Source organism: Delphinus delphis, chromosome 14 (assembly GCF_949987515.2).
Source record: "Delphinus delphis chromosome 14, mDelDel1.2, whole genome shotgun sequence".
Classification (NCBI taxonomy): Eukaryota; Metazoa; Chordata; class Mammalia; order Artiodactyla; family Delphinidae; genus Delphinus; species Delphinus delphis.
In genome coordinates this window covers 11,686,878-11,713,764 of record NC_082696.1, presented here as the reverse complement: position 1 = coordinate 11,713,764, position 26,887 = coordinate 11,686,878, and the positions used below count along the sequence as shown (strand labels likewise).

The window sequence follows — 26,887 nt, the reverse complement described above, 5'->3', positions numbered from 1 at the left end:
TACGGAGAAACACTTCCCGAGCTCTTGTTGGGGGACTGGCTGAAATGAGAGCTGGTTTGTGAAGAGGAAGGTTGGTCGATAGGCCGGACAACTGTATACACTCAGAGCAGAAACCAGGCTAGCAAACAGGATGAAGGTATCCACCTCGGCAATGCCAAGGGAGGGCTGGGACCTGTGTGTGTGCATGCATGTGCGTGTGCGTATGTGTGTTTACTTTCATTCCTGATTTTAAGCATTCACACTACACTCTGAACCTCAGAATTCTGTTACATGGCTTCCTTTCCATGATAAAAAGGATAAGGTCTTAATGGAATAGTCAGATGTTGTCTTGTGACTTGGGGCTCTCGTCTGAATAGATGATGTTTGTACTGGGTTTATCATCACACTGCTCTTTAGTACCAGTGTTTGAAATGAAGACTGTGGCTCTTCCCACCCACTCAACACAAGCAAGCCCAGTGCTACGTAGTCACAGTTCAGTGTCCCATGGGAAGACAGAGGAGGGACAATAAGCTGAGTAGATTCTGTGCCTTAAATTTATTCTGGTGCCTAGTTTACCACCGGTAAATATTTGTTAAATTAAATGAGTTGAAGCGTCCATCTTGGGTCCAGGTATTCATTCCTCATCAAATATTTACTCTGTATCCACTACGTGTCAGACACCGTTCTAGGCATGGGACGTATAGAGGAGGACAACCTCTTGCCCTTAGGAAGTTCCATTCTAAGTGTGTCCTTACTGGGTTCACCACCTGAAGTCTTGTAGCTGTGGTCACCTGCTTGGCAGTTCCTGATACCCTCCAAGGATGGCAGAAGAGGGGATGTCTTGATGTTTCTTTTGAAATATCCAATTCCTTCACAAAGTTTTTCTCAACATTTTTTTGTGTGTGTCCCTGTTTTTCTGGGTCCTTATTGTGTAATCCTGCCGCAAGAGTGGGAATCAATTCTAAGCCATTGTTTACTAAAAGGAGCCAAGGACACTGGGACTTCTGTCGCATGCCCAGGCTTTTCTGAATAGGATGTTGTTTTGGATTCAATTGTTTAGTCCAGTTGATATGCTGAAATCCTATCTTCCGATGTGACCTTATTTGGAAATAGGATTGTTGCAGATGTAATCAAGTTAAGATGAGGTCATCCAGGAAGATGGGGCCTTAATCCAGTGTGACTGGTGTCTTTGCAAGAAGGGACCACAGAAACACAGAGACACAGACACAAGAGAGGAGGACAACATGTAATGACAGATGCAGAGACTGGACTGTCACAGCCGCAGCCTCGGAACGCCGAGGATGGCTGGCAAACCACCAGGAGCTGGGAGGAGCTAAGGAAGAATCCTTCCTACAGCTTTCAGAGGGAGCACGGCCCTGCTGACACCGAGATTTCAGACCTGCAGTCTCCAGAACTGTGAGAGATAACAATTCTGTTGTTTTAAGGCCCTTGGTTCATGGTACTTTGTTACGACAACTCCAGGAAACTACATATGGTATCAGTGTTATTCCACTTTCTCAGGTCTACCCATCATCCTTGTAGCAAAATTAAATCATTTGTTTGCACACCAGTGTTGATTTCAGAAGTCCTGGAGAATGGAGGCAATGTTTTGCCATCTTTGTATTCCTGGCACACAGTGGAGGTTAATTAATACTTTTGACAATCACACATGTGGGACTGACAATGCACACCACCACTAACTTTCTTGATTCTCAGATTATTTTGTCATTTTCTGAGCTTTAGTCTAATCGTTTAGCTCTTTCTCCAGTGTATGGAGGCTGCCAGGTTAATTTGGACTGTAAAGCATCCTTTTTACGAAGACCAAACTTTACAAATACAATTGAAAAACCTCGGACCGTGACAGCAAAAAGTTCACCGGGCTGCCTTACTCATCACAAGCTGCTTATAATTTGCCAAAGTGATGTTTTGGACCTGGGAAAGCAAAATGTTTCCTCTCCCTGGATTATCACCTGTCTTGAACATTTGTTTTTTAAAGAAATGTACTTGCTCCAAATGGAAATCTGCTGTGTTATATTTTTTTAATAGAGAGTCTCAAATTTTATAAATGGATTCAAATTTACCATACAGAATAAGATATTGCAGAAGTTGTTAGCATGTTGATGCACTAAAGGACCTTATTTTTTATAACATTCTAACTTACACATAAAAAAGAAATGGGCTCCCACCTTGGCAGGCTCCAGGGCTCCTTCAGGGCCTGTCCGTCTGCCCCAAAGGCCTTGCATAAAGCTTCTGTCCAGTCTCCTGCTGCCCGGATGTGCACACTGAAGAAGTCCTCCTGGGGAGCGGAGGTGAGGGTGAAGGGGTGCCACTCTAGCGAGGATATGGACGGGCACTGGATCAAGACGTACTGCCCCGGTGCCATTTTAAAGCCACGCTTTTTCATGTGAAGTTCCAGCACTCCAGATGGATGGCTTACCACCTAAATCACAGCAAGAGAGGGGCTGGTTCTTTCACTCAGGTTAAATACGAAGACAATGGCCTTCATTCCATCAAAGGTTTTAAAATTTTTATATCAACTTTTCTGAGGTAGGATTGACACAGACCATTCTTTATGAGTTTTCAAGAATCGTTCCAACCCGGACATGAAAGTGATGGCAACTCCAGCACGAACGGCATTGACCTCCTTCAGCGTGCTAGGTAGGAAATTTGGGTAGCTGCATCCAGGCGCAAAGTGGTGTCCAGCACGTGACTGTTTGTCCCAAGTGGCCACTATTTCGATAGCACAGTTAATTTCAGGCCCAAGAGAATATAAACTAGCATATCATCCACAGCACTTAATCATGCTTAAAGTTATCAAAATAGCCACAGAATCAACTCCGTGTTTTAAAATATAGGTCCAGTTTGTTACTATTTTCAATGATGTGCATCTTTTCCTGCTTCTTTGTGAACTAACCCTGGTATGTCTCCATTCTGAGTAAAAAACAGCCTTCGTACTCTGAAATGTTTTATTCATTTGGTTTGGTTTTAGTCAAGTCTCGTCCAATCTCCTACCTAGGCTCTGAGTCTTAGATGTAAGAAAGCGTGATGCAAAGGCTATTGCTTTTTAAAGAGCTCTATAACTTGCTACTTATCAGAGACAATGAACTAATTTCCCTTCTTAGACTTCCCTCTTGTTTCCAGGCCCCCAGGTCTTCTTTTGTGGCAGGAGGTATAAGGGGGCAGAATCTAGTGTCTAGATACTGTGACAGTATTTTTCCATTCAGAAGAGAATTTCACAGCATTTTAATCATTAGTTTCTCCTCTCCCTACTGATACTCGTTCTGATTCTGCTGTTAAATGGTCTCCCTAGTAACAGCTCGAGTAGATTTCCAGAAGTTTTACTGTCTGGCTCTTGATACAGCTTGATATCCTTTGGTGCTTAACTTAAAAACAGCAACAGGGAAGCAGTTTAAAACAGAAATATGAAGCAATTTCTGTGCATCTGCGTTCATGAAGACAGTTAAAGAGACAGAGTATTCTCTTAATATTGTATTCGCAAAGCTGCATGGGTTTGGTTAGCAGAGAGTTTCTTTTAAGAGATTGAAACAACTAGGGGGAGAGTCTGGGGTAGGCTTTCGGTCTTCTTGGCATTTATTCTTTTTTAAAACATTTTTTGGCTGCACCGCGCAGCATGCCTGATCCTGGTCCCCAACCAGGGATTGAACCCCTGCAGTGGAAGCATGGAGTCTTAACCACTGGACCTTCAGGGAAGTCCTCCTAGGCACGTATTCTTGATCTATCTGCTGAGGTCTTCCTCCAGCACGAGGTAAAAATTGGAGAGCGGTGAGGAGGGAGGGCAAGATTGGAAAATATTACCACTGTGCCTTCATTCCTTAGGGCAGGGCCCTTCCTCTCCATTTTGAACCCCCCCAGTGCCTTTTCTCCCTTTGAACCTGAGGGTGACTGTTCCCGCATCTTCTGTTGAGTGGTTCCAAGTGAGAGTGTGTGTATTTGAAAATATGTGAACATTATTTGCGTGTTCGCAACGTTCGTATTTTTATGCTGTGGAGGAAGTGATTATACTCTAAGTCACTATGACCCATGTAAAGCGTACTCAGCCCTCCTGCGTTTTCCCCCTAGAGAGACACCGAAATAAAGAGAAATACAGATGACTCCAGGGCTGCACCATAACCCTTATCAGAATTCTGTGTACCAGTCAGAGCCCTGCTCCCTGTCTTCAGTAAAATTAGTCTCACTAAAAGATGCACAGGATACAAGAAATTATTAGAACAGAAGATGAGCCTCTAAATTACAGATGGTTCTGCAATAAAAATGGCAAATTAAAAACTTGGGCTAATAAAAAATTTTCATCTACACTCAGGTTTTTATCCAGACATAAACCTGCATGCATACCTTGGTAATGACAACTTCTTGTTGAAATCGCCAGAACCTAAGTATTCTTTCACACGCATACAAGACCACAGGGCCTAAAACCCATTTCCAAGCCTGCAGAGAGAGAGGAAAAGGAAATGAAAATAGAATCCAAATATTTCCAATTTGAACCAATCAATATGTAACATGACGGAGTTTAGACATTTTCCTTTAAGTTTGGGCCAGTTATCAACAACAAAGATATCTCCTTGTATTAAATGCTATAACATTCAATTATTCCTTGAAGTCTACAAGCTTATTTAAGAGACTAAACCCTTCTGTATTGGTTTTTAGGCTTACTTGATCAGTGATGCTTTTATGTAATTAGAAATAATTGCATTTGCAAAGAAATAGAAAGCAGATTGATGTTTATGTCATATATGATAGGGTCATAAATGCTCCCAAACTCAGCCAAAGTCAAAGGCTTACAAACTACATTACTGAGTTAATAGGACACGAAAAAGAAAATTCAATAAAAAATGTTTTGAACAGTAATTTTGGGGGCCAAAAATGCATCACAACTTGGGGGATCTGCCTAGAGCAACTCACACACCCACCCTCCCACTCCCACTCCCACATATGCGTGCAGCCAATGTTATATGGAATAAAACAAACTTAGTTTCTCAGCACTTTATTTTTTTAAAAGTCTTTATTGAATTTGTTACAATATTGCTTCTGTTTTATGTTTTGGTTTTTTTGGCCACGAGGCATGTGGGATCACAGCTCCCCGACCAAGGATCGAACCCACACCTCCTGCATTGGAAAGCGAAGTCTTAACCACTGGAATGCCAGGGAAGTCCCCAGTTTTCAACACTTTAAATCTAGGTTTACAGAATCAGAGCAAAAGCCTCAACACTTGTCTGGAGAATTTTGACAGGGAACTTCCCCGTTCTGTGTTAACCTTTTATGAGTATAATCTGCCTTACTGAGGGTCAGTTTACCAGCAGGCCACTCTTGTACCGTGGGTTGAGTTACAGAATTAGGTGTGTGCTTCCCCTAAAAGGCAAGGAATGGCAACTTAAAATTTTTGAAGATTTGATATCTAGGTTTGATATCAAACAACCTTCTGAGGCATATGATATTCTCTTTATTTTGCAGAAAAGGAAACTAAGGCTCAGCAAGATGAAACAAATTGTCCAGGGTCACAAAGGTGATAAACAAGGTGCACAGTGAAGACATGAACTGGTCTTGACCACCCAGCCTGTGCTCTTCCCATGTCATCATGCTTCTTTCTGTCCAATGCTGACATTAGAAAGGGTATGTATTTTACAAACTATTAGAGACTCATTAATTCATTGAATTTTAGGAGGATAAGGGTTCTTGGATATCTAGTCTAGTCCTTCTTTTAAAGAAGAAATAACATAACGTTCTGGGAATGAGTATGAGTTGCCTAGGGACACAGAAGGCGGTCCCAAGAGAGCCAGGACTAGAACCCAAGCCTTCTCCTAACTTCCCCGAATTCCCTCCTTGGAATTCTAAATCCACCGACCTTACTCTTAGAATCCTATCTCAGGAACACAAAGGGTGTCCCCTTCTCTTGAACTCAGATATTCACTAAAAACCTCACCGACTGACTCATCACCTTCCTTGTTCATTACTCCCCTATCTATTATCCTTCTCTGTCTTTTCTGTTGACATGACGACACAAGCCCTTCAGCATCATTTTTGCTTCTGTTATCTTTCCTGTTTCTTCTAAATCTCTTTTGCTTATTTCTAGGTCTGTTTGCACTGCACTTTTTCTCACCTACATCAACCTTCTGTGCTTTTTCCCTGGGAGCCTCTTGTTTGCCTGACAAAGGCTCGATTTATGTAGGCAACACAAAGCAATTTGACCCACTTATTCTTTTCTGCCTCAGTGGGGTTCGGCAATGTGTGCAGAATAGCAGAGAGAATAAAACCTTCTGTCCACCTATGCTGTGGGTGAGGTAAGGATGATGATCAGAGTAAGGGATGAGGCAGGAAGGGGTAGACATGAAGGATGCGGTTGGATGAAAGCAGTGAATCCTTAGGTCTCTTATGCTCGAATGAACCAAAAAATATTTTGAGAGTTGGCTTGGATATTTACAGAAATGATAACAAGGATGCAATTTTTTCTATATGAGCTTAGAGAGAGATTTGCAAAAACACTCCCATACTTTCTATGTAATTTTACAAGTAATCTTCCACACCCATTTTAGAAAGTTTGCGACATCATACACTTCATTTTGTTGGTGTCAAGTCAGTCATGCTCTCTGCTTTTTCCATGTTGACAAAATGGAACGGATTATTTTTCTTTGTACGGTTAGTCAGGGAGGAGAATGTAAGCTATTAATCCTTGGCTCTATCTCTATCTAGTATATAAATTGCTCCAGGAGGTGAAAGCCCAGTTTAGTTACACTGTGATACTCCTGGGGCCCCTGGAAGGTAGGAATGGAGGGAGAGGATGGCCAGAGATGAATATTCAAAGATAAATATCCCGGCAGTGATGACCAGGATAGGCAAGAGCAAGTAAAAACAAGAAGGAGACACGGCCCAGAGCGGGAAGGGCAAGGTAGAACTTGGACTGGGTCCCAGAAGACCTGGCTTTTGGTCTTGGGGTAACCATCCCTCACCCTATGCCTTTAGGAAAATCTTGGGTATTTTTTTTTTTTTTTTTTTTTTTTTTTTTTTTTTGCGGTACGAGAGCCTCTCACTGTTGTGGCCTCTCCCATTGTGGAGCACAGGCTCAGGACCGCAGGCTCAGCGGCCATGGCTCACGGGCCTAGTCGCTCCGTGGCATGTGGGATCTTCCCGGACCGGGGCACAAACCCGTGTCCCCTGCATCGGCAGGCAGACTCTCAACCACTGCGCCACCAGGGAAGCCCTTGGGTATTTTTATGTTCAAATTTTCTGCTTTATAAAATGGGAGAATTGAAGGAAATTATTATTTGGGTTCCCTCCAAGCTCTTATATGTTTTAGTTCTACTCACAGAGATAAACACAATGTCGGGGTCATAGAGCTGTAGATAGCAGCAGAGAGCTGACAAAATGAGGAGTGGAAGGAGGCCAGAGATTCAGAATGAATGTCAAAGAGTAGAGAGGTGAAAGTTCATGGCCACAGAGTTAGGAGCTCTGGCTCCTTGATGTGATTTTGCTAGGAATGCCCTTTGTGACCATAGGTAAGAAATAAAAGCTCCTTGGACCTCTATTTCTCCATCTATTAAATAAAAGGTCAGGTCTATTTAGTATCTAAGTTTCTTTAATGTTAAAAGACCTGTGGATTTTTAGCTTTATTTTTTCTTCTCTAAAAATACTCAAAAAGTCATGGTACAGTGAGTATTTTATGATAGAAATAAAACCATGTTGATTTAAAAGCTGCAGTAATGAAACTTGTTTCCTCCACTTTCACTCCTGGTTTTTCATTCCTACCAGAAATAAGAACATGCTGGCTTTGATTTTATTTTATGTATGTGTTTATGAATGGCCTCTTTTTCTAGACAATAAGATTTCCAGGAGCGGAAACCACATCCCTGAATCCTGCGTCTACTGCGATGCCAAGAATATAATAACCACTCGGCAAAAGTTTGCTGAATTGACTCTACCTCAGTTAAAGCTTTTTCCTATACCATTGACATCATTCCCTAGTAATTTAAAAAGTGTCAGTCTTATTACTATTATTATTTGTTAATGTTGCAGTTAAATGAAATAAGGTGCTTCTTTGGCTAAGGAAGACCAAGGCATCTTTTGGGATGGATTTTGCATGAGGAATTCTATAGAGTCTGGAGTCTTGCATGTGTCTGTGAGTTTGGGTAGAGAGAGGGGGAGTGAGACAAGTGGGGGAAAAGGGGATTGCAAAGTATAACTGTTTCCTTTGATCAGTTCAGTTTATATGAAGTGATGTACAAAGCATCCTTAGCTCTACCGTGGGAGTAGTACACCCCTAAAGGTGAACTGATAAATATTCTATTGAGAAAAGCACCATGAAAATGCACCGAGTTAAGAGAGGCAAAGAGGAAGAGATGGATTCCTGCAAAGACGGGGTAGGTGCGGTGCAGTGAAGCGAGGGCACTTGTCCTTGGGATGCCTTTTGGATTCAGTGTCTCTAAGACATCAGAGAGAATATCGTACAGCTCAACCAAGCGGTAATTGCAGAGCCCACACACGCTTTGAATCAGGATCCATTAAAAATAATGGGAAAGAGTGACAACCTGAGTTTCGGTGTGCGAGGAAGTATAGCAGGGGAGAGGGAACAGGGAGGTGGGTACGTTCCCCCCTTCTCATGATAGTTAACGTCAGCAGACGCTTCTGGGAGCAGGCTCTAGTCTGTATTCATGAGGTGTGGGAGAGTATTGATTTTTTTATGGAGACACTGTAGCTGAACATTTTAGTGAGGCATTCATGCTCCTCATTAATATGCAGGCTGGGTAGTGGCTCCCGATGGTTGGGTTTAAGACAGAGACAATCTATACCGGCCATTAAAAGAACCACAGTCTAATGGACACATCCATTCCACTTCTCTTGGTTTTAAACATTCTTCCTAGCTGTTTCCACTCTTAAAATCCAGCGCTTAATTTAATAGAGTTAGGGATTTTCGAAAAAGTCAATCATTATATTCTTCATATGCTGATGACATAATTTCCCGAATCCTCACCATTTATATACTGAAAACTATCTTCCCATTGTTTAATGATACATATTTTTTGGTACTTGTTTCCTCCTTGTTTTAATCTGCTGGCTTTATTTACTTTACTTCATGCATTACCCAGCTGCCCCAAGGTTTGCATTGTTCTAAGACCTGTGAGGATACCAAAGAGAATTACTATTTCTATTTATCTATGCCACCAAGTGTCATGCTTACAGCATACCCTGGAAATCTTACTTTTGAGATCTTGTGGACATTATCGTCTACTCTAGTTAAGTCTATTTGGGGCTAATATTCTCATTATTTCAGTAGTAAAAGCTTAATTAGAACAGGAAGTAAATGCGCGTAAACTCAATTTTTTCCATCTCGAAAGTTGTGGAAAGAAAGAAGGCAAGCTTATAAAGAGGGCATGATTCTCATTTGGTCGTCGCCTAATGTTCATTTGGGAAGGGATGCTATTAATTCTCAGAGTGGAGAGGGCAGTTGTTCCGGGGGTAGGGAGCTGAGTGCAGAGGGAGGTGAGCCAAACAGCTTTCTGACTCCTCTGGAGACAGGACTGTGCTTTCGGGGGTGGGGGGGGGGGTGGGCTCTGAATTCCCACCCTCTCAGCCATCCATATTTAAATGTAAGTGCAAGAACACATTTCAAAATGAACAAAGTGCTTTTGGCAGGCAACCTCTCGTAAAATGATCCATAACTCGAGTTCCCCATTAGCACACTTAATAAAGAGCTGGCTTTGTCTCATGGTGACATGCGCTGTTCTTTTTTCAAGCATATAAAAGCTCTAGCTATTTCGACTGTGGCGACAGCTATTTTTAAAAGCTCCTGGGCTCATTCTTACCGAAGGTTCCTTGCCAGAAAATTGAGGCACGGGGCACTGGGCAGCTGTCTGCCACTCCGCGAGGTGTTCTCTACAGAAGGTGACGTTGTGTAGCAGAAGACTCTCAGCGGTTTGCCCTCGAACAATCCGACTTGCCATTAAAAACAAAACAAAACAAAACCGCCAAATTTGAAACTGATTTTGTGCAGTGTTGGGATGCCACAGATACATAGTCTACGATGGACTCTGCAATAACATTTCCACTGTCTTGAAATCTGGGCTGGGGTGTATTTCCCTGAGCATCTTTAAAAATAGGAATTTAAGAAGCTTCGAGTAACTCTGAAGATACCAGAAAAGAAGTACCCCTCGGTGGTATCCTGTGTTAAACTGAAAGCGTCTGTGTTAGAGAATTAATAATGAAGGGAAACTGTGGGAACACATCCTTTTGTAGACTGTTGACTTTAATTAGGTTACGTCTTGTCCTGAGTGCTGATTTGGGCTAATTGGCTACCTTTGTACTATTTGGAAATTTTGCAAATTTATTGAACTTCTACCCTTCCTGGTTTGTTTCTGAAGTTTCTGAAGCACCTAGAAGTTATCAAGTGAAGAAGTCAAAAGAAGTGCCCTGAATAATGGTATTTTTCCCGCCAGTGACCGAGAGCAGGCGTAGTATTTGACAGGGTAAAAATAGGTCAGTGTGAAATGTGCCTTCAAGACGATATTGTTGAATTGGAGAGTGAAAAAGGAAGCTGACCTTCGTGAATGGAGCACTGGATCAAGAGTCCTGTGGTACTGCTATATATATATATATATTTTTTTTTTTTTTTTTTTTTCATTTTTTGGCCGTGCCATGCAGCATGTGGGATCTTAGTTCCGTGACCAGGGATCGAACCCATGCCCCCTATAGTGGAAGCATGGAGTCTTAACCACTGGACTGCCAGGAAAGTTCTGATCCTGCTATGTTATATTTGCTATAGATGCAGTACCCATTGACCCTGGACAATTCGCTTAGGTACAAATTCCTCCCTTTACCCACTGGTGCACAGGCTGTGAAGCATGTGATGCTGAGGTCATGTAATCCAGGTGTTGCTCAATTCCTAGCAGTTTATGAGTAAAATACATGGATTAACTTTTGAGGAACATGATCCTCACAGAGAAAATTTAGCATGACACAGCTCAGGTCCTGGGTAGCCTGTGGAGTAACATGTCCCCTTTTGCATCGTAGGGCCTGGGAGGAGGGCACGGCAATGCCCTTGGAAACAGCCTGGAGAACTGCCATCCTGGCCTTTGTCCCAGTCTGTTTTATGGAAGTCATCCAACTTGATAACATCCCACTGAGTTAGATGAGCAAAACTATCTGTGAATCTCCCATGAGCAAATGATGCCCAGACAGAGGAAGGGTGAATAAAAAATAGGAGCCAGAGGAAAAGAATCTGTCAATTTTAACACCTTCGTTCTCAGGCCTTGGACAACATTTCTTATTTTACCTAAAGGAACCTCAGAACACTTCTCAAATGCAGTAGGTATCTTTTTAAAAATTTTTAAACTTTTTATGTCTTCATCTATGCCATCCCAAAATAAGAAGATTAGTGGGCTTTAACACATTCCAATAATCCTACTTGGCATTTTTGTACAGAATTTGCAAATTACTTTTTGCTGTAAACAGTAGCTGTAGAATACTTCACGCTGAGAAGATTAAATGAGGCCCTTATCCCAAAATAAGCCTTCCAACTAAGTTAAAATGACTAAAAAAAATTTCATCTTATGAAATGTTATTTGGATATTAAAAAATATCTCCAGTGAAACACTGCCCATTGAAATCCTCTTGCGCTTCTACAATGGACCAGGGCGTGAATGCCGGGGAGGAAGGATCAGGGCGACGCACGTGTCATTTTTGTGAAGAGTTCTTCTAGACACATGTGAATTATGAAGAGCCTCTCAAGCGAACTACAGGGGTTAACACCCTGGCACCGGCAGAAGAGGCCGCAGAGAAAGGAAGGCCTGACAGTCTTTGGGGTGGAAGGCTTGGGGACTACGTACCATCCACCCCACCCTCCAAATACAAAAAGTCAGGATGAGGGATGGCACATTCAGAAGAGTCAATTGCAGGTATTTTAAAGTTAAAAGCCCTTAGCCAGGCAGCAGCATCAATATGAACATTGACTGACTAGGTTTCTAAAGGTTAGCAGAGGGATGGCCAATTTTTTAGGGTAAAATACACCCCTGGGGCAATTCTTCCTCCTACAATGTCTGTGTCAGACAAGCAGACAGATGATGGGGGAGCTCTTAACTGGGCAGAGGCAGTGGCAGCCGCTCGGAGCCCCTTCAAGAAGTGGAGGGCTGAGATGAGGGGTGCTTCTAGTGTGGGAGGGAGACTGGAGGACGCAGTTGACTTGCTGGGAGGTGCTGATCGAGAAGAGCTCCCAGAGGGCCCCGCATGGGATCCACAGTCACCGCGTGGTGTGTGACTTGCTTGGCCATCCAGCCTCTTGGGCCGTGTGCTTGCCCTTCCAGGTCTGGGCAGAAACAGAGCCCACCTCTGAGACTCGGCCCCCCTGCACTCTGCAGCTGCCGTGGTGGGAAAACAAGGTGCAGGACATGGTATCATGTGAGTGTGGGTAGCAGATGAAGAACTTCTGGCAAGCCATACAGGGCTTTGCAATATCACCAGGTACGGTCTTGCAAGTGTCGAGGAATGGTTTATTCACGAAAGTAGAGACCCAATCTTCAGCGCTTGTTACGAGTAAAGGTTTGGTTGCCTGAAGACCGGTGTCTTGGGTCTGACTGCCATTTATTTGTCCTGGGATCTTGAGCGAATCACTTAACCCTTTGAACATCTGTTTCCTCCTTATGAAATGGGGAATAACAGCACCGTCTCTATTGGACAGGACGGTTTTCAAGGTCAAATTGATCATGCATATACATAAATGTACTTTGAAAATTTAACATGGGAAAAAAGGGCATCAATTTATGAAATAATTAATATGGGACAACCTAGTTTACAGACATCAATTGGTTAATTGGTCTAGAGCCATTTTGGTAATATTTAAAGAATTGAAAACATTACCTTTGAAGGTGCTATACTTCAGATGCTGCTGCTCTAGCTTCCTGATGAAGGAATTAAGAGTTATCAGGTGGGTGTTGAATGCCAGCACAGCATTTTATTGGATATTTGAGGAAAAAGGATTCCTAGAGGTCAGACGGGGAAACTGAGGTTCAGGGAATTGAAAGCCTTGCACATGGTCACTCAAGACCAGTGGCAGAGCCTAGGTCAGATTGGCTATCTCACACACTGTCCCCTCCCCGACACTGGGATGATTTTGGTCAAGCAGAAGTAAACTCTGGGTGTCAAAAATATATATCCCAACGAATCCCATATAAATTGGATCATGAAAATAGGTTCTGAATGAAACAGAGATCTATTGTTACTCAGCATTCATTAAAATTCTTATATACATGTCAAGACTCTCCAACAGAGTTAGCTAGGAAAAGTATAATCCTTCACCATCTACGTTGCTTATTTTCAGTATTATTAAAAAGGTGTTTGGCACAGAGAATGTGCTTTTTTCATACATTCTATGTGTCCATTAGTCTTGAATGTCATGTTTTTCCATCTAAAAGACTTTCTAAGACGCCGTAAGGACTCACCCTGCCCCGTGGATAGCCAGACCGATAAAGAAGATGATAAAAACGTGGTGTGTGTACCAGAACAACTCATAGGACGCCTGCCGGATGAACTCGGTGGAAGAGGTCATGATCAAGATCAAAGCCAGAGAGATCAACAGGCCAGTAATACCCGCGACTGTCCTTAGCAACTCAGTGATTGTGTTCTAAAAGAAACAAGCACCATGACATTAATGTCTCAGTCCTGTTTTTCCATTTTAGGATCAATATTTGAGAGTCCAAGCAGGTAGCAATTCACAATGTTCTCATCAGAAGCATATTAGCCTCGAAAAGCATCCCCATACACTTCAAGAGGGAACTTCCTTGCCCTCTCCTCTACTCCACCTGAGGGTAGAAATTCACTCTGCTCAAATTTTGCCCAATGCCATTTTGTTAACTACATTTATTTTTCCATCTGTATAAATCAATTGTCATGTCAAAATTATTATGTTGAATTGAAATTAGGACAATATATGAAAATGCATTTTAAGATACAATACGGCAAAATAAAGCCGAGTTTCAAGTTTTTAATTTTTAAAATAAGAATGTCGATGCTTAATTGCATCTTAACATTAATAAACACTGTTTTGGAGAGGTCCCTCAGGGGCATTCCTAACAAAGCAGCTGCACACTCTGTTCCCCTGGCGGTTATTCCTTGCTCTCGCTTTTTAATTGGAAGGACCATGACTTGCATTTCTTTCAAGTTACCTCAGGAGACTTGGAATAAGGCTTTGTAAATCCCAGGTGATCAATAAAGATAGAGCTCTCCTTAACAGACAGACCTTGCCAAAAGGCCAGAATTCTGCCCTGTGAATGTAGAGGTTGATTAAATAGCTTTTTAGAATGTGAATCACAAAGCATTTTGTTTTTATTGTGAGTTTCCCATATTCTGGCCAAGTCATTAGTATTCACACATTGTGTTACTATCTTTGAGACAACAATGAGCTCAGTGAACTCACACTATATCTTTTGTCAGTAAAATCTCATTAATTTGGGCTGCTTTGAGATCTTAAGGTAATTTGGACAGGGACTTCTCTGTTGTTTATTTCTTCTTCACAGAGCAAACAGTGGAAATAAAATTGAAAGGGGTATGTGTACAACATTTAAAAGACTTTTTTCAAGTGTACCCAGGCATTTTAGAAATCCATTTACATCATATGATGTGCTAATTACAAATCATTCTTCTTTGCTTATTAAAGCAAATCCCCACTTCCCTCTTGTCATGACATATTTATAGACTGGTTTCAGTTGCAATGATTTGTCTTAAACAATTCCACCGTGTCTCTTTAGAAATACTCTGTAATGTACACACTGTGTTACTGATACCCATCTTTCTCTAAATATCCCAAATTAGAGGGTTTCCTGAACTTAATTAGTACTTAAATAGTATATTGCTTCTAAAATTACAAAATAACCATATAGGGAGTAGCTTAATCATCTTGTTAAATTGCTTTAAAAATATTTATAATAAGTGCTATTTATTACATAGTCTCTTCAAAATGTTGAGATTTATTCTCGGGTGTGTATTGCAATGAATTTTCCAGAGCCCTAGTGGGGAAAAGAGTTAACCCCAGTAGGTGCCCAGACACATCCCGCAGCTCAGATGAGTACACCAAAGGCATTCCATTCCCACAAGCTTAGGGCATCTGTAGCCTCTAATTGTTGTCAGCTAAGAAAATGTAGTTCTACTTGATCAGTGGCCTGCTTTTCAAAATCATCTTAGGATAATTAGAGGACATGACATGGAAGAATTTCCCTAAAAAGAGACTTTGAATTTTGCTTCTTCAAATCAGGCTGCGTGGGCAAAAGGGTCACTTAAAGGGATGGCCCAGATGGTAGTGGAGAAATTCCCATTCTGGAGAGTATTGTCTTAGGGCTCTTCTTGGGCAGTACAGATTTCTGAGCTTCGTCAACTTGCTGGATACATGTTCCAATATAGTAGGTAGTACATGGCAAAAGTTTAAATCCATCAGGAAAAGAGAGGTAGAGGGTGGATTAAAGGAGAGAAATGTCTTAGTCTTTACAGATGGCTTTCTGTGGCTACACTTTGGGTATTCTTTTTTGTTTCCCACATGGGCACACAGCTAATTAGCATTAATGATGTCACTGGCCATGCGGGTCTTATTCTGGAATTAGCTGCTTTGCCCAGCATCAGATTTGCCAAACTAGCTAGTCACCTGTTTGCCAAAAATGACACAGGAGAAGGGATCCAGAAAACAATCTGCAAACTGAAAATGAAGACATCCAATTCCTCCTCCCTGAATTTAGATGGTACTTCACATTCTTTATGATTCTAACATAGGCAAAAAAATATCTAATCATGAGCTACTTAAAAAATGTTAAATGTTAGGGTTTTAACAGGTTATTGCATTTCTTGTTTAGGTGTATTTACTATTTTTTGCTATAAACTAATTAAGTGGCATCGGTTTTTCTTCTTGTTCATAACTTCTCAGCAACATTGATGGCAGAAGAAAATAACTTTTTTAAAAGGTGAAATTGACGTTAGCGTTTGGCATAAAAACCTCTCTAGCTTTTTGTTTCATTAAAAGCTTTTGAAATACAGTATTCCTGATAAAGGGATCAGAAAAGGAAGAATCTGGGGGATGAGCAGCCAGGTGGCATGCGAGGAGAACTCACTGTGTGGAAGGTCCGGATGGGGTTGAGGTAGGTCTCATCTGGGGCGTTGCCAAGTTTGGAAAGTGCGGCTACAAGTCCCTCTGCTTCCGGCGACTGGCTCCAGTGGTAGTACTCCAGGTTACACAAATGCGCCAAGATGTGGATGGCTACGGGCCAGGGATGATACGGGACATGCACCATGTGGATTTCTTCCTTGGTAGTTACTCAGAAACTCAGTGCCTATCTGGTCAAGTTTCTCTGTGCTGGTTTTTGTAATATCTAAGGAAGAGTAATTTGTGCATCTTTCCCAAGTGTCTTGAATGGAATGAATCAAATACTTCTGAAGATATTGTATGATTCACAGCATTCATTTTAATTATATTCACATAAATTAAATTTCAATTCACCATAATTTAATTATAAACATATAATCATTCTGGACCTGGAATAGATATTATGATATACAAGCTAATTATATATATATATATATATATATATATATATGTATTCCATCCTATACATATATATAAGATACACACACACACACACACACACACACACACACACCTTCTTTCCCGAGAAATAAGAAAGCATTGTCTAGAATACTGTACGTCATGCACACTAATATATATGCACACGACATACGTTATGGATACCAGAGGAGACAGTGTTTTTGTTCTCTTTCAGACTTTATATTTTTTATTCTTACTTTATACATTTTAGTGTACATGTATATATATACCTACATGTACACATACACACATATACTTGCATGTGTTATTCCTAGTGGACTGAAATAAGCCAGTATTTATGGAACTAAGCCTCTTTGTATATTCTTAAGAAGAAAATTCAGCTTTCTAATTCTGGGAATTGGTGATGTCTAAATTCCAAATGAAGAGAATAAGCTCAGAACACAGCATCATCCAGCCTACGAAGTCTGTGCCCGATGCTACTCTTCCCGGTCTTCTGAAATCTGTGGGGAAGCCAGCAGTCACAACGTCCAGACAAAGACATCCTGAGTCTTTTCCTACCAATGGAAGCCCTGCTGGGTGGCCAGTTGATACTTGCCATTGGGATCAGATTCAAGTGTGAAATGAGAATTTATTACCCAGAGTACAGATAATTTCCCAGTTGATATGTTTTCTTTTTTTCCTGCACCCACAGTGAAAAGCAGCAGAGGCTACTACTATTATAAATCTCTACAGTTGTGGGTGAATTCTGGGGGTCCTCCACGGCTCTAAGTTCTGGCTGGAGGTATGGGGAGTGAGGGAAAAAGGAACAGCAGAAAGTTCTGTGAGTATCGGTGGCATTTGATTCCTGTGGTCCCAGTATCAGATACATCTAGAAATGACATCTTCTGTTTAGCCTCTTCTCTCTGCCACCTGAGTTTCTTTTAACAGAGCCATTCCCTCTTCTGCGCTGCAAAGCAGTCCTCACGCTTTAAGACCCAATTCAAAAGCTGTCTTCTCAAGCATTCTTCGATTCCACAAGCATGGATGTCATACCTTGATGACATTTCCCAGATACTATGGTTCTGAGTATTTATTTATACCTGCGTTTCTTTTTTTTTTTTTTATACCTGCGTTTCTTGATGGACTTTGACGCCTCAAGATTCGTTCATCTTGAAACCTCAACACCCGGCACATGCTTAGCACCAGCCTGTCCTTAGTAATGATCTGCAGAGTGACCATAAGATTACAGAAAGGGAGAAAGGTCCAGGGAGCCAATCTGTGTGCAACATTGTTGGAGTAGCGTTTTCCCTGCTAATACGTGTTTTAACACATTTTTCTACAGCCTTTTAGTTAGAAATCAGTTCAAATATACTTTTGGTTGAAGCTCACTTAAGAAGGCAAAGCATATTATATAGTGTTTCTGAGTCTGTGCTGTTGACTGTCTCCTTACGGGTTTGGTGAGGTTAGCACCAAAGGGGCCGTGTCTTTCCTCGTTAAGTTCCATTTGTTACTATATGCGGCCACGTCTACGAAGGGGCTGCCTTGTTTGGTCTTAGCGTCCACAGAGCTAGAAAAGCTTACCCGGCAGCAGTCTCTTGCAATATGCTGTATGTAAAATAGGAACTATTTGCTAAATTGAACATAAACATTGTCCAGTATTTTTTTTTTTTTTTTTTGTGCATTACACGAGCCTCTCGCTGCTGTGCCTCTCCCATTGCGGAGCACAGGCTCCGGACGCGCAGGCTCAGTGGCCGTGGCTCACGGGCCCAGCCGCTCCGCGGCTTGTGGGATCCTCCCAGACCGGGGCACAAACCCGTGTCCTCTGCATCAGCAGGCGGACTCTCAACCACTGTGCCACCAGGGAAGCCCCTGTCCAGTATTTTTAATTGCTGTTTTCTGGTAAGTATCTTAAAGTTTTGAAAAAAACAGGTAATATTTTTCATAGCTAACAGATATTGAATACTTATTATACCGCAAACACTGTTATAAATTCTTCAGGCATATGATCTCATGTAATCCTCAAGTATTAATCTTATTGCCACTTTACAGACCAGTATATAACAAGTTAAGAGACCTGTAGTCCATTAATGGCAAAGGGGCCCATCTTTTGACCTTTAAGTTATACTGCTTCTTTTCACTAATCAATAATTGTTATACCCTTACAGTTTACTGAAAATGAATTTCTCCTAAGGGCTTAGCTAGACTCTTTGAATGGCTCAGTTGGTGTCTTTAATCTAGAGTCAAATAGCTCCTAAGACTTATGACCTTTGGAGTCCTCTTTGTAGGTGGGTGTAAATACTCCTTTTACGTTATATCCCTTTACCCTCACTCCTCTGCTCCTAGCTTTCTTCAATTCTCCCTTTGTGGACTAAAGCACACCAGACAGAGAGGAGCTGTTCCCATTTTACAGAAATAGATTCTGAGCTTCAAGCAAAAAATTAAGTGACGTATTTACTATTACATAATCCACATGTGATGGTCAGAAACGGAACACAGGATAAATTCTAGGTCTTTTAGAGTCTACGTTCTGTAACATCTTTCTCCCATGTAATGAGTTGTTGATCACAATCTATTTTCTGTTAGGTTGATTTCCACATGAGAATTTGACACTGATAAACTAAATTTAAGTACATTTATTGAATGAGCAAAGATATTGAACTCTTTATTTATTCTTCTTGCCAGGTTTCCCATAACAGAGCTGAAGAAACTAATGAAGTAGTATAAGAAAACCCAAGATGCTTTGCAAAAGGTAGCTCCTGAGGGAATATATTGAAAATTATTCTTTCTAGTTTTTTTATGTACTTTGAAATTCACGTCTTAAATGTTCCTTTGCTCCAGCTACCTCTATTTTGTTTTCTTTTCACAGGTAGAAAATAAAAATTAGAATATCTTATTTTACTTATCTCAGGAATTCTCAGAGAGGATACTGCTTGTGCCCATTTTGTTTGTCTAAATGTTTTATTTCCTCTTAGATCAGACCCTAATTTTACTGTGATCTTGGCTTGGAACCAAAGGTATCCCAGCTACCAAATCCAGGACTGTTGGGACTTGATAGATACCAAGAGAGATACTGATTTTGTTCTTTTTCAGACATTATATTTCCTATTCTTCCCTTTATACATTTTAGTTATTTTAATATGAATAGCCATGCTATATTTACAGTGACGGTTGCTTCAAGTATGTGATAAAATAGAGATATGGTTTTATTTTCCTCTTTCTTAGTCATCAAAATCATATCATGTTACTAGATTTGATATGAGCATGTAGGAGAAACAATACTGAAGAGGATACTTCTCAGTTACTTAACTTCTTTCAGTCCCTGTTTTCTCATCTGTAAAATGTGTGGACTGGACTAAACCTTGATGTCTAGGCTCCCTTCCAGCTGTCTGGCTCCTGTGTCTCCGTCTGAAGCTAATTGGGAGTATCTGTCAATCTAAAAGGGAGCTGGAGTCCAATACGAGAGCAATGCAAACATGAAACTTATGTTTCAATATGTTTTCAAAGTCAACACTGTCTCAAAGGGGTTTCTTAAGTGTTACGGCAAATCCAGTGTCACCAACTACACAGGTTCCTTCTTCCTGGTGCCTCTGGGGACTTTCTGCCAAAGCCCTTGGAAGAGCCCTAGGTACGCATTTCCAGATCCCACCTTAATGCCAGACGAAAAGATGCTGTGACTGGGTCTTCCCACAATTTTATTTTCTTACCAAAGTACTTTTACAGTTAAAAGAGAGCCACAATCTTAGACACACTACAAATGCACATTTAATTGGTGTCTGAACTTCTGAGCTCACATAAGGAGATTTTATTGAAGAGTGAACAAAAAAACCATAAAGGCTACAATTAGAGCCAGTTGCCCTGAGAAAGTTCCTTTCCCTTCTTTCTTTCCTTCTTTTTCTTTTGCAGGAGATCAAAGGGAGTGTGATTGAGGGAGAATCTTGGAAGTGTGGTCAGTTCTTGCTATCTTTCTGCCTGCCTGTCAGTGATAACAGTCATTCTGAAGTTAGTCACCTCCTAATTAAGCAGCTTTTAGAAAGAAGGATGCTGGGACAAATCCTGGCTGTGCTTCTTGATTCTGCATTTCAGAATCTGGCCCCAAACTTTCAAGTGTGTGGTCTGATTTCTGCAAGAACACACATATTCTCTGGCATCCTGTGCATGCCACTCGTTTGTAAATCCCATTAAATCATGTCATAGGCAGGACAGGGTAGAGAGCCTCCTTGGACCTCCCCATGCCTCAAGCAGAACTAGTAGCCATTCCTTTGGGATCAAGTCCTGAAGAGTTTGGGCCTCTGGGACGGTTCTCTGTGGTGAGTCCTCCAAATCACTTTTTCTTAGCACCCCGATTCTGAGGTCGTTTCTCTCAACCTGTCTGTGTTGTGTTTCTTGAGGTTTAATCAGCAACTCATCAGGAGCTACACGTGGGTCACTGTCCGCCCTGGAACCTAGCGGATGCAAGCTGCAGAATTTGCCAGAGAGAGCTGCCTTGGTCTCTATTCACAGATCTCTTGAAGGAAGCTCGGGCTCAAAGTACTACTATTCCATTGGAAGCGTCTTCAAGGTCTACTGTGGACCAGAGAGCCCAGAAAGACCTGCATTAATAAGAACGGAGAAGCTGCGAAACTATGATTTTTATACCAGTGAGGTTACAGGGCTCTGAAAATGATTTATTAGTGGCTGAAGAAGGCTCCAGCAGCTCTTATCATAGGCAGGCATGCAGGAAGGCAGGAAGCCAAAGGAAGAAGAGTTCCTGTCACTGCATTTTCGGTGATGCCCTTGATTATGGATACCATTGTCTGCCTCTTCCCTCCTCCACCCCAGCCTACTTTCACAAGGCTCTAATTACATCCTTTAATGATTTGACCAATTAAAGTCTGCAGTTCAACTTACAGGGGAATGGATGAGAAATTAGAGGCTGGCACGCAAACCTCGATGTGGACGCACTTCCTCCAAGGTTACACACCTCTATTAAGCCAGTCGGCTATTTGAAAAGCAGCATCAGGGGCGATGCTAATAAAATAAGCACGGGGACATTTTCAGCTGCTCCCAAGTGAATACACCGGAAGGACAAAATGTGAAAAGCAAAGGTATATCTATGATACCAGGGCTTAGCATTTTTTTTTTTCTTCTAAAAGCACCGTTGCCAGCCACGTGTTGTAGTTAATGTGAAATGTAGTAATTGCTTTGTCAGGGTCTGGGAGAAGCAGAGAGCGATCTCCCCACCTTCCCGCCTTTGCCTGGAATGGAAACAACCGCAGCGCCGCTGGTTGCCATGGAGGTGGGAGAAGAGGGGCGCTCTGCTCTCAAAAGCAGTCAGACCCTGCTGGCACAGCCCCGGGAGATGTTTGGGAGCTTGGCAAACAGTGGGGACTCAAGCAGAAGAGGGCCAGAGAGAATACCTGATTCTCTCCAGGGATCTGTGAGGGAAAGACGGAGGAGAAAGAGCTGCCTGCTTTGTCTTGTCATAGCAGAATGCGAACTGATTACCTTGGATGACTGACGTCATTCTGAACCTCTTCACTGCCCACTCTATCTTTCGTCCATCCCAAACTGCTCCCGGTTCCCTGGGAACTCCCGCACTCTCATATCTTGTCTCTTTTTCCAGGAATTCTCTTGATCTCTTTTGCCTGCTAGCTGACTTCTCTGCTCATCCTCAGGTTTGACCAATTTGTTCAGGACCTATTGTGTGCCGGGCCCAGGAAAGCCAAGAGGCATAAGGCACAGTCGCAAATTTTAAGGCGATGAGAGTCTGAGAAATAGTACTATAGGGCAGGAGGTGCGGCTGGACCCGCAGGTGAGGAGGGCCAACAGCCCAGACCTGGAGGCTCAGAGGAAAGCTGGCCAGGCAACGAGTCCTGGGTACAGCAACCACTTACCCAACGAAGAAGGAGAGGATAAGCATTTTGGACAAAGGGAATACCAAGAGCAAAGGCACAGACTGCTCAGGGACCGCCGGGAGCTAGGGAAAAGCAAAGGGGTGCGGTGAGAGGTGAGGGGAAGCACCAGTGGGCGGGGCTTGACGAGCGGAGCCTGCTGGCCCTGTTAAACCTGGACCTGATTCTCTTTGCAATAGCCACAGTGAATGACCTTGAAGTCTGTCGGTTTCCTAGAGGTCCACTCCTGACAACTGGTCTGCGCATCTTATAAGGATGGATAGATTGGATTATTGTTCTTTTAATTCCACAGAGGAGGACATAAGGAACTTATCCGAGATCACACAACCCATCACTAGCAGGGGTATAAAATAACTTGGTTATCTGATTCTAGTCAACTGCTGTCCCTATGAATTATACTCCATCCTGAAAACATTACTGACTGTACCAGTTTCAGACGGTTACAGCTCCTATCAGGGTATCTTGCACATGGGCGGGAGATATTCAGTACACATCACTGATGCAGGTATACTATTGATATATGATTCCAGATGAAGAAATATACATACGCAAAGGTTTAAGGAGAAACCTATTGTATAATACATATTTTCCTTTATCCTTTGATTTCTTTTTTGATTGTTTTGATGCTGTGGGTTTTTTTGTTCCTTCTCTCTGTAATATCTTTGTAACTTTCTCTTAGAGTCCAATTCTGCCTTAAAGCTATTGCAGAGTGATCATATTCTTCCTGCCATTGTACTGTGTTTTATCTCCTCTTTTAATACAGAATTAAAGATTCTTAAGATTTTAAAGGAAGCCTAGAGATTCCTTGAATTCCTTCTCTGAAGTGCTTTTCAAGGAGCAATTTGGATTCCACTAGGACACCTCCCCCAACAGGGAACTCAGCACTCTCAGGGGACCCTCGTTCTAATTTTAGATAATTTTCAAGGTCTGGCAAAGACTTGCATTTCTGAGCTGAAATCTGCTTCCCTGAGTCTTCATCCCTTCCCGCATTCACAAAGATTATTGGCACCTACATATACTCAGCGCTATTGCAGGCCTTGGAACACAAACATGAATTAGCCCTGTTCCTTGTCCTCCATTCCTTCGCTAGTGTTCTCTAAGACATGATGTATTTTTACGCTTAAGTCTTAACAAACTCCAAAGACCTTTTGCAAACGTTTCCGGGGTTGGTTTAGTCTGGCATTGAAGACAGCCGGTAGGGAACTCTCCCCACACATCTCAGCGCACACCCGAAGTTGTGCTAATTGGCACTGGGGCACCGTCTGTCATGTCTTGTTGCTTAATTAAACCCGCATTTGTTTTGAGTGTTCTTTTTACTCTGCTATTTTTTATGCATGAGAGGATAAAAACAAATGAGAAAAACGGTTTATTGTTAAATTAGTTTGAGGGAAACAGTCCTGAATCATAACTCTTTATTGTTCTGATAGCCTTTTATTTCAATGTCTTTGTCGCCCAACAAAACCACAAGCCAGTTGGTTATTGCCCCTGTTCCTTTCTTCCTCACCAGAGTTTAACCTTAACCTTTGATGCTAATTTCTAGTGCCTGTATCTTGAATTCTCTTGTTTTCTATTCAAGAAATAGTGATAACACTTTATATACCTATAAAGCTTCATATCTTTTCAAGATCCTTTTATATCCACTAGCTCAATACTGTTCAGAACCTTGTTCACATGATCTTGCTTTTCTTTTTTCTTTTTATTGCCCATGATACCATTTGATAGTCGTTTTCCTACGACTGAATGGGACTTTGAGTATAGGTCAATTTTATTTCTGATGTGAATTATATTGACTAACAAAGTGTTCATTTTTCAAGTGGGTTTTTACCATGGTATTATCAACAAGCTTAGTTATTCACAAATGAAAATGAAGTTTCATAAACTTTTCCTTGACAAACTGAAGGCTTGGTAGGGAAGACTGCATGAGTATAAATCAGAAATTAAAAAATCCATTTATATAAGGTTTGTATGGTCAGATGGAAGGCAAAGATTTCTTTTACCTAAGGGTGAGTCTTTGGCAGGGAGGAAATAAAACTATAAAGTGAATGGAAGGTATTATAAAATTAATCAGGCAATTAATAACTAGCACTTACTTGCATTCATGGCTATCCCATAGGCAACCAGTTTGTGGAATTTGAGATTTTTGTCTAATTGCCTCCTCCATGGTCCTCTGAAGCACTAGAATAACAAAAATTAAAAGTCTTATTCAGGGAAAATCATAGCAATAACAGTGTCATAAGAGTTAAGAAAGCAAGACTCAGGCCCTGTCTCTAAATTACTGAAGGTGAGGCGACATGACACAAAAATTAGTGGCCATTAATTAAACAAGCAAAATCAAATGGTTATTACTGGCTTTGCTGAAATTTCAACTCAATAAAAGTGACTGAGTTAGTAGTTGCCTGGCTATAAGCCAAAACTCTAGAATAAACCTGCTAATAATCACGCCTCAGCTAATTTAGGAAATGAAGATTATAACCATCATCCTCAGTGACATGGTTTAAGTAGTCTATAAATTACTCCTTACTACACCAAGAAAGGCTCTATATGCATCTACAACTAGATATTCATAAAATTATGAAAATGATTATATAATAAATTATGTAGTCTAGAAGGGTTATTGAAGGTCTTATTTTTCTGTACAGTGCATTATTCTGTTTGGCAGGAAACACAGGTAAGCACCCAACACGGTGACATCTACATAATTAGGAAATACCCCAATATGTCTGGTAGGGGCTAAAATTTACATACTAAAATCTATGTACAGTGACTGTGTTTTCCTGGGCTGAAAACTCAGAGAGATGCTTCTTGAGTGCATTTGGCTCATCTACTTATTTAGCTCCTTTTAATCAGAAACTGTAGTAATTCAAGCTGTTATAATACTTCCATCTTCACGAGTCAGGTCAATCTTATTAGCTCTTCTTTTCCAATGAAGCAAATGCATCAGGGGAAGGTTGAGCAATGAGTCCAATGTCATGTAGGGAGTCAATGGCAAAAGCAAAAGACAAATCAGATGTTCCAATTTCAGAAGTTCAGTTTTAGTCCTTGTGTTCTCACTACAGAGAAACAGACCTCAATCTAACCAGGATTATTGGGAATTTCATAGTGAAGTACATCTTTGTTTTCAATGACACACATTAGATCATAACAACTGAAATTATTTCAGATAATTTAGTACTTACACTACTTGTCCCTCTCATGAGTGAAAGGAGGTTTCGACTGATTGGTAACAGAATTAGCATGCAGTTAAAATTCAGGCACACTGCAGATGCTCGAGCCCAAGCCAGTGTTGACTGTCCATACATAAACACACAAGAAAGAGATACAGTGAAAACAAGGAAGCCGGGGAAAAGAGAATGCATTTTCTTTCTGAAATGATAATTAATGTGTAGTCCCCAAATCTACTTACACCCAGAATAACTCGTGTATAAAGGAAAGACTCTTCCTCTTCGTACCAACAGAATGTGTCAATAAACAGATATAAATTTACTCCCAGCCATGAGAGCTAGAGTAGAATGAAAAAAGAACCAATCAATACTGTCTTCAACCTTTTCTTCTATTCAAAATCACTTGGGGTTCTTGGGGTTCTTCTTTTAAAGTGAAATGAAGAGCTTCTCAATATCAACCACAATATACAGTACTTATTTCTCATAGATCAGTTTTTTAACAGTGATCGTACTGGTAAGAAATTGTTAACTTTATAAAAAAAAGACTTTAAACATATATGGGTGTATTTTAAGGAAATTAATGAAAAGTACAAAACCATCCTAATCAACACTGCTATAACATTTTAAGTCAATAATGTCAAGAAGGAGGAAATCTTTAAAAACAACTCAGAAAGTATTCTGGAAAAATTCCAATTTCATAGTCTAATTCAAAGCCTTCATTCGATTTAGAGAAACATTCATACATGATGCAAAAGCAAACTACTTGACTTTAAAAGTCACGACTTACATGATTCTGCAAGGGTAAATTAAATATATCTATTGAATGTTTTCTAACAAGTTTTAGTCCTTTAACCAGAGCAATACTTGAAGTTATTTCATATCGCTCTACAAGTTATCCTAAGAATCAAGACATTCAATGTATATATTTAAAGTTAAATAACAAAAATGATACTTACTACTAATATGATGGAGAGACTTTCATTCAAAATCCAGCAACCCATCATGACAGCTTTGCTCTTTTGCTGTCAGCAAATTGTTTCTTTCATTCACCTGAACCTGGACGTTATAACCTTACCCTTAGTAAGGGCTTCCCTGCTAAGTTATTTTGTCTTTTCGTCTTAGGAAGCACCTACTGGGAGCAGCTCCCGAGGAATTTCTAATTAAGGACTTCTCGCCAAGGGCACATCTCCAAGCTGACATGCCTCCTGACCTTGGTGAAAACAAGGCAAGTCTCTGTCTAATGATTCCTTTCTTCAAAGATTTCACAAGCAAAGAAAGCTCGTTTTATTAAATTAGCCTCATGTACTTTGTACCCCATTCATTTTCTACATGAT

At 41.1% G+C, this 26,887-nt stretch overlaps 1 protein-coding gene across 1 annotated transcript in view; it reads right to left on the bottom strand.

Moving 5' to 3' along the window:
• NOX3 (NADPH oxidase 3) overlaps positions 1–26,557 on the bottom strand; it is a 58,013-nt gene extending 31,456 nt beyond the window's left edge. Inside the window, exons 1-9 of the mRNA XM_060030487.1 lie at positions 26,510–26,557; positions 25,796–25,891; positions 25,569–25,679; positions 24,483–24,567; positions 16,071–16,216; positions 13,419–13,600; positions 9,792–9,921; positions 4,333–4,425; positions 2,166–2,419 (exon numbers count right to left, since the gene is read on the bottom strand). Coding sequence (XP_059886470.1) covers positions 2,166–2,419; positions 4,333–4,425; positions 9,792–9,921; positions 13,419–13,600; positions 16,071–16,216; positions 24,483–24,567; positions 25,569–25,679; positions 25,796–25,891; positions 26,510–26,557 — 1,145 coding nt within the window. The remainder of the gene's footprint in view (positions 1–2,165; positions 2,420–4,332; positions 4,426–9,791; positions 9,922–13,418; positions 13,601–16,070; positions 16,217–24,482; positions 24,568–25,568; positions 25,680–25,795; positions 25,892–26,509) is intronic.
• Positions 26,558–26,887: the final 330 nt, after the last annotated feature.